Source organism: Neurospora tetrasperma (assembly GCF_000213175.1).
Source record: "Neurospora tetrasperma FGSC 2508 unplaced genomic scaffold NEUTE1scaffold_4, whole genome shotgun sequence".
Taxonomy (NCBI): domain Eukaryota; kingdom Fungi; phylum Ascomycota; class Sordariomycetes; order Sordariales; family Sordariaceae; genus Neurospora; species Neurospora tetrasperma.
In genome coordinates, this window is record NW_009799102.1 from 214178 (window position 1) to 225322 (window position 11145).

General features: G+C 52.1%; 2 protein-coding genes across 2 annotated transcripts; one reads left to right on the plus strand and one right to left on the minus strand.

Annotated features, from left to right (window-relative positions):
• Positions 1-194: 194 nt before the first annotated feature.
• On the minus strand, positions 195-7655 carry NEUTE1DRAFT_146869 (uncharacterized protein; the record flags this gene model as incomplete). The annotated part of the gene is made up of 6 exons (XM_009853430.1): positions 195-2390; positions 2451-3356; positions 3415-4139; positions 4201-4537; positions 4591-6054; positions 6104-7655. The coding sequence occupies 6 exons, from the start codon at positions 7581-7583 to the stop codon at positions 388-390; spliced, it is 6915 nt and encodes a 2304-aa protein (XP_009851732.1).
• A 1321-nt stretch (positions 7656-8976) lies between these two features.
• Positions 8977-10802, plus strand: NEUTE1DRAFT_146870 (uncharacterized protein; the record flags this gene model as incomplete). Its single annotated transcript, XM_009853431.1, has 2 exons — positions 8977-9174; positions 9321-10802. The coding sequence occupies 2 exons, from the start codon at positions 8977-8979 to the stop codon at positions 10791-10793; spliced, it is 1671 nt and encodes a 556-aa protein (XP_009851733.1).
• Positions 10803-11145: the final 343 nt, after the last annotated feature.

The window sequence follows — 11145 nt, forward strand, 5'->3', positions numbered from 1 at the left end:
GGGGGGGTGAACCTTTGGCGGATGTGGGGCCGCAGCACGCTACAGCAGCGTTCCTACTGTAAAGTCCCTGTGCAAGGCGCTGAAACCTCCCCCGTCATCTTTGTTCCGATTTGACGAGAATGGGATGTTTGCACAACATTTCGGATCACTTTGCAACAAGACTTCACTCATGACGAGAAAGTAGAGGAGTTATACGTATAAAGAGGGAGTTTTAATATTCCCATCGCATGAACAGATAATACAAAACATATTGTGGAAGGCCGTCAAAATATCAAGTGTCTGACCAGCCTCCCATGGTTCTGCGCCATTCGTCCTCCCCAACCCAGCCTCCAAATCACATCACATATCCTGTCGAAAGTGCCTGTCTGTCCGCCCCCCAACTCCAAGTCACTTCATCCCCAGATCGGCATCACTCATCCAATGGCTTCCTCCAGCGCACCTATACCCGCTGGATTGCTTAATCCAATTGAACCCCGCTGGACAAGCCCCCATTATCTTTAACTTCATCTGCATCTCTTGCTCCTTCTTCCTCCTCGCTTCTTCCTCCAACAGCCTCTTCACGATTCTGTCCCTGGCCGCATCCGAAGCCTTTTTCGCTTCCTCTTTCAGTCGCTCATATTCCTCTTCCCGCTCCTCCTCGGCCTTACGATCGCGCTGAAGCTGCTCCCAGACTGCGTCACTCACTCCTGCGTCGCGCTGGGCTCCGTACTTGGAGTTAGAGTCGGCTGCTTCCTTTCTCATCTTCACGGGAGCGGGTGCAGGCTCCTGATCTTCCTCTTCATCTTCCGAGAATATCTCTTCGACGACGCGGGATTGCTCTTGTGCAAATGAAGTGGAAGTAGCCGTGGAGATGTTGAACGGTGGTGGCCGCGTTTGAGGTGGAGGCTGGAAGAACTGCTGCAAGGCATCAGGCAATCCAGTTGGCGCGCCACTTGCTGCCGCCGCGGCATTGCTCCGCGAAGCCCGCTCAGTCATGACCGCCTCAAGTTCCTGCCTGATGATTTCCTCTGTGAGCACGATGCGCCCCTCCGCCAAGTCTTCCTTGCAGCGCAGGACTCTGTTGAACATGTTCTTTGCGAGGCTCTGGACATCACGTGCGCTGGCCCAGTTGGATTGCGTGGTTAGCTCAGCGAAGTAGGACACCATCGATTTCTTGAAGGCAAGTTTCGGGTTCGTCAAGCAGGAGAGGTCCAGCTCCTTGCCTTTGGACTTAAGGACATCTTTTTGCTTCTCAAGCAGTTTGCTAAGCAGTTGAATGCATTCTTTGGGGGACAGCGCTCGGAAGTTGACCACCTCAGGGAAACGGGATGTTAGGCCAGTATTGACTGACATCAACCGATTGATGTCCGCCTCGTAGCCCGCGAGGATGATAATCAGCTTCTTGCAGTACCGGTCCTTGGTAACAGAATCAACCAGCTCATCCATCGCCTCCTTGGCAAAAGGTCCATCGGCCAGTCGATACGCCTCGTCAATAAATAGAACTCTCCCAAGCGCCTTGTCCAAAAGGCTGGTCACCTTCGGGCCAGTCTGCCCAACGTATTGACCGATCATGTCAGTGGCAGAACATTCGACCACCTCAGCGGTAGACAAGAAGCCCATGTCATAAAAGACCTTGCCCATTTTCTTGGCAGTGGTGGTCTTGCCGGTTCCTGGAGGCCCTCTGAAAAGGAAGTTGAACGGGATGTTCTCCTTTGGATCCATGTCCAGGGACTTGAACGTTCGTACGGTCTCCTGGTAACGCTCCAGCAGAGTGACGACATCCTCGGAGCCCACTGAACCCTCGAAGAGCTTCCGGATGTTGGTCTCCGACCTGGACGCTCTGTCAAAGTCTGGATCAAAATCTTGAGGCTCAAGCGTCTCTGGCTGTGCTTGCCCCTTAGAGAACCGTCGCTGATGGCGGGCCTTCGTAGCGTCCAGCAAGATATCGATTTCACCAGCGTTGCCAAAATTTGGCCGGTTCCGTGCCCGCTTCAAGACGTCCATTGCCACAGCCGTTGCCTTTAGAGAAGCCAGATATCCTTGCTGCTTGATCTTGAGATCAAAGATCTTACGAAGCTCCTCATCCGAGAAATCTTCAAAGTTGAATCCTGAAGCAATGGGAAAGCGGCGAGCGAGGCCCGGATTGACGTTCTGGAACATGTTCTCCATCTGGTCCTTGTACCCAAGCAGTAACACGCACCGGTCATCGCCCGGAACGCTTTGGACCTCTGCCACAATGGTGTCTATGACGGCCGTCTTGTATGGATCAGAAGTAGATGCCCCTCCATAGAGACCATAAGCCTCGTCGATGACGAGGACCTTGCCCAAAGTGGCAGCGAGGATACCTTTGGTTTGCTGTTCGGACTGCCCAAGGGCGCCGCCGACAAAATCAGACGGGTTCTTGACAACCACTGGGGAACAATTAGTTAGCGCGGACAATCAGGATCGGCAAAGTACGAAGGGTACATTACCTTCACCTTTGGAAAGTAATCCAAGTGTAACGAGGATCTCTCCGTACAGCTTGGCTACCGTCGTTTTTCCCGTTCCCGGATTCCCAAGAAAAACCTTGTTGAGGGAATACTGAATGGGCGGCTGCTCGGCTAACTCTCTCTTGTAGTTCTGCTGGATGCTATCGACAAGCGCTTTGACGGCTTCCTTGACCGACGCAAGACCAATAAGCTGCTGCAGTTTCTTCCAGGCCTGGCACTTGTTGAGGGCTTCGGCCGGTTCGGGGCCGATTAGATCCTCCTTAGTAAAGAACAAATCATCGATGTCAGCCTTTCCTGCTTTCCGTTCCCGCCTGATCCTGTTTGCCTGTCTTCGAGAGATAATGTCAAGGTTGTTCTCGACGGTGCGAGCATTGCCAAAGCCTTCCTTGCCACGCCCTCGTCCAATTCGTCTGGCAATGATACGGCAGTAGAGGCCTCGCAGTCCGTCCTCGCAGTCCATCGCGTTCTTGTACTTCTTGTTGACCTTGAGCTCAAAGATCCTTAGCAGCTCATCGTCCGTGTAGTCTGCAAAGCTCATGTCAATCGGGAACCGGCTAGGGAGACCTGGATTATGGGCGAAGAAGCTCTCCATTTGTTTGCTGTAGCCAGCAAGCACAAAGACGACCTTGCCTCTCAGATTTTCGACTTCGGCGAGAAGGTAGTCCAATACACTGCCACCGCCAGGGTTATTGCCGGATGTCAATTGATATGCCTCATCGATGAATAGGACTCCTCCGCCGTCGTTGAGGATATTGTCGATCAACTTCTTGCACCCGGAAACACCGCCATGCGCGAGCCCCGCCCCAGTGGTTTCTGCAAAGTGTTTTCCTGGAATCACCCCAACGTCGGTGAGGAACTCGGCATACAATCTTGCCACAGTGGTTTTCCCTAGACGTGCTGTTAGATCAGATTTGTTTGCATTTACAGTTAAGAAGCGAAGACTCACCTGTTCCAGGGTTCCCAAGCATGGAGCAGCTGAAGCGTTCCTCGGTGAGGGAGATACCTTGGCGAACAGCAGTGTCCACCTTGGATTTGATGGACAGAAACTCCTGTTTGACGTCTTCCAACCCTATCATTGACATCAGTGTATCCATGGGCTTGCTGGATGCCATCTCGAACTTTTTCAAATGGTTCCACTCGGCTTCGGCAGTGTCAGGAAGGTCGCTGAGGGAGTCGTGTGGATGTGCCCCGTTTGTGGCTTGCGAGTTTTTCTCCGTCCGAATCCTAGCCTTTTCAGCAACTCGAAGAGCGATCTCAGCCTGCTGTTTTTGTTGCTGTTCGGTACGGACCTGGGATTCCTTGAGAGCTGCAAGCTCTTTCCTGTGCTGGTCCAGTGTCTGCTTCATGGCCAACTCATCCTCCTTGTACTTGTTGATGCGACGTTGACGATCCAGGTCGTCCTTAAGGTCTTGAAGCTGCTTGTGGTATGCTAGCTGTTGACGCACGCGGTCTTCTTCGAGCTGTAGGTCTCTCCTGAGTCTCCGCTCGTGCTCTTTGTCTTCCCTTGCGCAATCTCGACAACCTTCGTTTCGCTGCATACAACGCACCTTGTACCTGTGTTGTCTGGTGCAAACCTTCGCCACAACCTCAGAACACTCAGACCGGCTGTGGTCTGTAACGCGATGGCAGCGAGATGCACATTTGTGTACGCCGCATTTGAGAAATGCGTTGCTTGCGGGGGTGATCCTGTTAGCGAAGCCTATGATGAACATATCAGCGATCTTACACATACCATGGTTCAGTGCAGCCCCCATCCGGACACGTCTTCTCAAAGTCCTCTGGCTCCCGCAGTATTGCTGTTCTCTCCGGGTGCCTTTCGCACTTCACTGGGAGGCCATCGTACAGATGCTTGTGGGTTTTGAGTAACTCGAAGAACGGCCGCCAAGTCGTAGCGCCCTTTTTGCTGTTCATGAACGTCTCCATATTTCCGATCATGATCAGACAATCCCTCGCTCTCGTGATGAGGACATTAAGGCGCTCTGGGGCGGACAGAAACCCGATATCCCCATTATTGTTGCTCCGGGTAAGGGACACTATGATAATGTCGCTTTCCTCACCCTGATAGTTATCTGCTTCATTGTTAGCAACACTCTAGGGGGGCTCGAAGCGTGATAAAACTGACCAACGGTCGAAATTCTGAGTGGCTTCTTGTCAACTTTTGCAGCAGCCTCCGACATCAAGCCATGACGGATCATTTCCCTGTTGTCCATCTCGCTCAGTACTGGATCATGTTGGTGCTTCCGCAGGAGATCCTGCAAAACCCTCAATTGTCCCAGGTAGGGAGTCAAGATCACAATTTGATCTGCGGAATAACCCTGCTGGCCGAGGTACTTCAGGTAGCTCAGGATTATGTGCGCTTCATGCGAGTTCTTCTTGCTTTCCTTCATTCCTGGGTCACGACGGTCCCGTAACGACCTGTCCGAGTCCTCTGGTTTATCGTGATTGACGAAGATAACTCGGTCCTGAAGTCCCTGAACATGCGGTCTTCCACTGGTGCCGGGACCATCCAGAAGATCCGGGTACGTAAGCTCGCGTGGGAACAGAGATATTTCAGGAACCATGCGATGCTGCTTGCGTAGGGTGGTGTGTGGTGCTCCCTCCAGGATGAGACGTTCGAAGAGGGAACGGTTTAGGTCGAAGCCGTCGCCCCTCTCTACCGACAAGGCGTAGTTGTTGATTTTGGGTCGAAGCTGTTTATGGTCTCCAATCAGGACGAGTTGCTTGACCGAAGATGTCAGAGCTGTAAGGACATGACTTTCCAGAATCTCTCCAGCCTCTTCAACGAGAACCACATCTGGCATAGCGGCTCGTATCAGACCTGAGTGTTTAGCTGCTGCAGTGGTGGTACATCCGATCACCATCTTTTGGCGCACAATATGTGCATCTGCCTCATTGAACTGTGTCTCGATCTGGTCTTGCCTGTTGTTGAACTGTCGGACTTGCTCCTCGACCGTTTGAAGACGCTCCCCGATGAGTGCCTTCACCCACTTGTTCAAGTAATTCTCCCTGTCTGCTTGCTGTATATCCCAGATTGGGCGGCACTCAACTGGAATGTCTTGTGTGAAGATGCCGGGGTTCTTGCCAGTGCTCCATCTGTCATAGAGATAGTCCTTCTTTACCTGTTTTTGTCGCTTCCCAGCACGCTTTCCAACACGCTCCCAGTCCTTTTCGTCTGCTGTAGGGACAAGCAGTGCCTTGTGAAACGGAGTGTACTCATCTGAGAACTCAAGGAACTCGGCGATATCATCCCAGGTAATGTTGGACGCTTGATAAGATTTGAACGCCTGGCTCAAGTCTTCGATGGAGTCATCTATGGTACTTCGAAGGTTGTTGATGATGTTCCATGCATCTTTTGAACGCCGATAGCTGCCTTGCTGCTTACTAAGAAGGAGAGGCTCGGTCCTTGAGGTACATTTGCTCCATGTCCCTAGACGCACGATCTTATCTTCTGGAATGTGCGCGTTATCGATGAGATCTTCGAGAAACTGATCCAGCGCATGGTTGGTAAAGCTTATCACAAGTATCCGTCGTTTGGCCGCAAACATGTACTTTGCAATTTGGGCACCTATAAACGACTTTCCGGTGCCTACGTAAAGTTAATACAGGAAATCAGAGAGCGGGCACTGTGTACTCACCAGGTGGCCCCTGTATCAGACTTATCGGTCTTGTCAGAGCATGAATCAACGAGTCCAGTTGAGACTTGTCCACGCGGACATCGCCGCCCAGGGAAGCAGAACCATTGTCTGACATGTTGCTGTAAATCGCCGTGGCTGTTTCGATAAAGTCCTGTAGCTCCAATACCTGCTCAAAATCAAGATTCTTGGTGGTAGGATTGACCAGGAACTCTTGCAATGGTAGCTCGGTCGTTGCCTGGAGGCCCCTCAGTACTGGCTCGTAGGCGAAAACCGGCGTATCGACCGGAGTGAATTGGATGCAGGCGGGATTCGTTAGCCGTAAGGCCAACAGGGTTCTTCCAAGGCTACGACTGTCGGTGAACTGCAGTGGGATGATAGGTGGCCACTTAGTCAAATAGTCAACGTCTCTGTCAAGGAAGGCAAACCCAATAACATCTTTACCGCGGCTAAGTGCCCCAAACGACTGATGCCGAAGGAAACTGGGATTGTTCCGCAAGAATTTTCTTCGGTCCTGTTCTTCCAGGTTTTCAAGAAACTGGAGACCCTGGTGACACCGAAGGAGAAGGCAGCATTTTTTGTATCTTCCTCTATCCTCGTCACCGAAATCGAGTCCGACAGGTGAAAGATCGCTCAGAACTAGAGACTGTCGGGTTCCCTTCTTTTTGCCAACCGTAACTTGAAGATCCTCACGCAATTCAGCAAGCATGTCCTCACGTAAAAGCCTGAACTGGTTGTCTAGATGAACGGCAGCACGAGTTTCTGCGGGAGCATCAGCCACCTCCTTTGCAGTACGGTAGAAGGGCTGATGTGTGGAGAGGAACTCGTCTTCAGTAGGATAGATGAGAATATCTCTGAAGGAAGCAAAATCGTTGTCGTGTCGACCGCCTGCACCATTTTGTTCCGTATCTTCGGCGAGCGACGACTGGAGCTCTAACACGTTCTTCAGCCGGTAGAACAGATCACGGGTGTCGTGGTCCTCAGCCTGAGACAGTCGCGTGCCTTCAACCAGGATCTTGACATCATCCGTGATGTTGACATCGGCATCTTTGGGAAGGGACAGAAGTCCGAGACCGAGCCAGACAAAAGGTACAAGTTGATCGTCAGGGATTTGATGGTCATGGAAGAGCTTGATTAGAGCTTTCCAAAGCGTGAGAGGCTTTCCAAGTGAGATGAGGATCCGATGAAGCAGCTGACCATCGGCAAGGGCTTTGACACCTGGGTCGGAAAAGTATCTCAAGAGGGGGAAGGTGTGCGAAAGGATGAATGCAGCGGAAAGGTTGGCTCGGACAGAGTCTCGGAGTGCGTCGAGACCAACAGGGCTGGAAACAATCATCTCGACACATGTGCTCGGTGGCTCATAAGTTTGGATGGCCTCGATGAAGAGCTGAGCGTCATGGGAGTCGGTGACTCGCTTCTCGCCATTGATAAGCTGACGAAAACGGTACTTCAGGCGTCTCTCACGGGGGTTGTTGGAGGCCATAGTGGACTATTGTTGACTAGGTAGTGTCGGACGTAGCTGGTAGGGGCTTAGGAAATGGTAGTGGGATCCGGCTTCGATGGTATTGTAGTTGTTTGTGAATGAAGTTCGATATGCGCACGTCCCAGTTATGGGTCGCTGGAACCCCCGAGGTGTTGTTGGAATATATCAGTCGTTCGAAGCAGCAGAGTTCATGGCTGGGGCCCGAAACTCTCTTGTGTTGCAGTACACAAACCTTCCTAGTCCGGAGCATACCGGAGGCCTTTGTATTAACCGCTCGATAACGTAGTGTTGTTGGAGGCAATGCTTGCTCCGGCCCAGACCGAGACCTGCACAAGGGCAGCAAGCCCAGTCATGACGACCATCGTTCTGGTGGAAAGGCAGACTGGCTTGACGGGAAGTAGGGTATGTAATCGGCCGAATCATAATCTCGATGCTGCAAACGACGAAGCTTGCCATTTCCCTTTCAAGGCGTCGACATGGGTATGATGTGCTGGCTGCCGGCCTCACGCATAGAGTATGTCGTGCATCCTCCATCGTGATTCGTGATGGCGGCCATCGTAGACTGAGCAGCGGCAGGCTGGCAGCGGGGTTGTCAAGGTCAATAAGGCGATTCGCTGTAGAACACCTCGAAGCTGCGAGAAAGCCTGAATCAATGGCCGGTTATTTGGCCGCAATGCTGGATGCAAGAGGCCCATTATGCTGTTTGACATCTGGCTCTCACTCGATGGCGGAGGTTGGTCGGGGCCTTGACCAGTCCCGTTGTCTTTTGTTGGAGGCAGACGTCGTGGCACAAAGCCTGAGCGGGAGCGACGCGGGGAACGACGGGAGGTCGGGTCTTTGCGGCGTGGGGGGTTGGGGGCCTAGAGGTAAGGTAAACGGACGTTCAGTTTGTTAGTGCAACCGACCACCTAGAGGTACTGTTATTTCGGGAGAGACCCACTGTAATCTGTCCCCAGATAGCGGCCCGCATAGCGGCAGACGATCCGTGTCAGCCAGTGGTCGCTGGCCGTCAAATCAGCGGCCCGTGATGGCGTTGCGAGGCGTTTTCCTCATCGGTTGGCTGCTGATGGCACCCGACATGCAAGTTAACGTCAAAACAGGCCTCAAACAGACAAGACGGAAGGTAGACAGGAGGAAGAACATGGAGGAGACCGCACAAGATGTGACCTGTGAGGGAAGCTGGGATGTCGACGGAAATCGGATGTGGTGTGTGTCCTGGCTGAGGTGTTTCTTGGATAAAAGGAGGAAGTTGGAATGGGTCAAGGGAAAAAAAGAGGAAGAGGAAGAGGAGAGAACAGAACAGTGCCTTCCTCAGCAACCCAAATCACCATCACCCATCTCATCCATCACCCTTTTCTTCTTGACTCGACTAATTACCCTTCCATACATCACCATGTCCTCCTATTGGGCCAGAAAAGCTCAATCTTACAATTCTTCGGGGAAACAAAGCCGATATTTCAGCAAACAAACGCGGCCCTCAACACCAGCAACACCACCACCGCCGCTCGGACCACTGCTCAAGTCCCTCCGTGTTAACGACCTCGACAATGATCCCAACAACCAACACTCGGCCACCATCCAAGACTGCAAAGTTATAGCATCCTACAACTGGCTAGAAACCAGCCTCTCTGAGCCAACAATTTTGATTCCTGGTTTGTCTCCCCTTCCACCTCATCCCCTTCCCAAACCCCAACCCACTAACACTAATAATACTAACACTTACACCCATACAAAAAGGCAAACCCCCCCCTGTGGTCCCCACCCCCCAACCCACCCCCTCAACTCCGCGAAGACAGCGGCACCTACCACCGCGACCGCAACGCCGCTCGCTATCCCCAGCACCCCCTCGAGCCTACACTTATCACCTGCTTGCGCACCACGGGCAACCTCAACCCATCTCTCATCTCTTCGCTGGACATTGTTGCATGCAGCAGCACGCTCGGCAACTTACTCCGCTTCGTGCGCGGACAGGACAAGACGTTTCGCATTTTGGTCGAGAAGGTGGGCACCACGGTGTTTTTTGTTCGGAGGGAGAACTCCCCGACGGAAACGATTCCGGACGTGAGGGGGTACGGACATGCGTTTCCGGAGGCGTACACGATGTGGGAGCGGGAGGCAAAAGGGAGTAGCTCGCATCAGAGAGTCATTACGTACCGGTTTGGAGGGTTGAAGTTGCTGGTGAGGTTTGAGGCTGATGGGTACATGAGGGATGAGGTCGGGGGTGCGGATGGTATTGGTACCGTGAAAGTTGGCGAGGATGAGAGTGACAACCAAGATGTGGACGGGCTGTTTTCGTCTCTCAAGATCTCTGCCTCTTCCTCTTCCTCTAACAGTGACTCCTCGGCAATCTCGCAAGTCAACAGCAAAGCATCCTCTGCCCCGACCCTCACCATCAAAGAAAGCCCCAACTCCCTAGTACCCCAATCCCAAATCTTCGACCTCAAAACCCGCTCCATCCGCGCTCGTGGCGTCAAAGATACTCTCTCTGAAGAGCTACCTCGGCTCTGGGTCTCTCAAATCCCGCGCTTCATCTTGGCTTACCACACCCGCGGGCTATTTCAAAGGGAAGACATGGAGATCAAGGACGTTCGAGAAGACGTCAAGCGGTGGGAGAAGGAGCAAAAGCAGGCATTGACGAAGTTAGTCGGACTTTTGAAGTGGATCCGGGAGGTCGTCGACGAGATAGAAGGAAAGAAGATGGAAGTCGTGCACCGAGAAGATGCGATCGGTATCCTGGAAATAAGAGAGCAGGGATGGCCGGCTGAGAAGCTGTCCCTGGACGGATGGAAGGATGGAAGTGATGACGAAGAGGGGAAGAAGAAGAAAACCGACATAATTAAGGGCGACAAGGTGATGTCGGATGCTATCAGAACTGAATGGATCAATGCGCAGGATGGGCCTGCAGATGAGAAGTCCGATATACGGGAGAAGAAAAGGAATACGAAAATTTATATTGAGGAAGAGGAAGAGGAGGACGTCGACACTCAAGAGAAGGGCCGCCAGTATGACGGCAACACGAATGATGATGATGACAAAAGTAATAGCTGGGACAACCCCATGAAAAACAATTACTTTTTCAGACACGACCTTGCTCGCGAGAAGCATGCAACCGACTCCGACGGCGAAGAAGATGATCCTTGGGAGTTTGACGACACAGAGCAGGACTTTACGGCGTGTTCGGAAAAGTGCGGGTATTGTGGTCGTTGTTAGTAACTTTTTATTCATACATTCAACCAAATTTATCAGTAGCTTTACGATACTTGCTTGTGAGTTCATAACATCTTTTTCATTACGTTGTAGGGTGTCTGGTCAAGTTGTCCGGATGCGCGCAATGTTGTTGTTGTTGTGTGGTTTGCAACTACCCACTTTTGACTTTCCACATATAGTCTTCTTTGCAACCTTAATATCTAACAACAGCAAGCGGTCCGGTGGCGAAATGGTATCGTGTGGTCCTCCTAATTCCGGGAGGATAAGACTGAGGTTGTGGGTTCGAGTCCCATCCGGATCGTTTCTTTTTTTGTGACATTTTTCCCCATACTGTCTGTGCATTTGCCTTATTCGT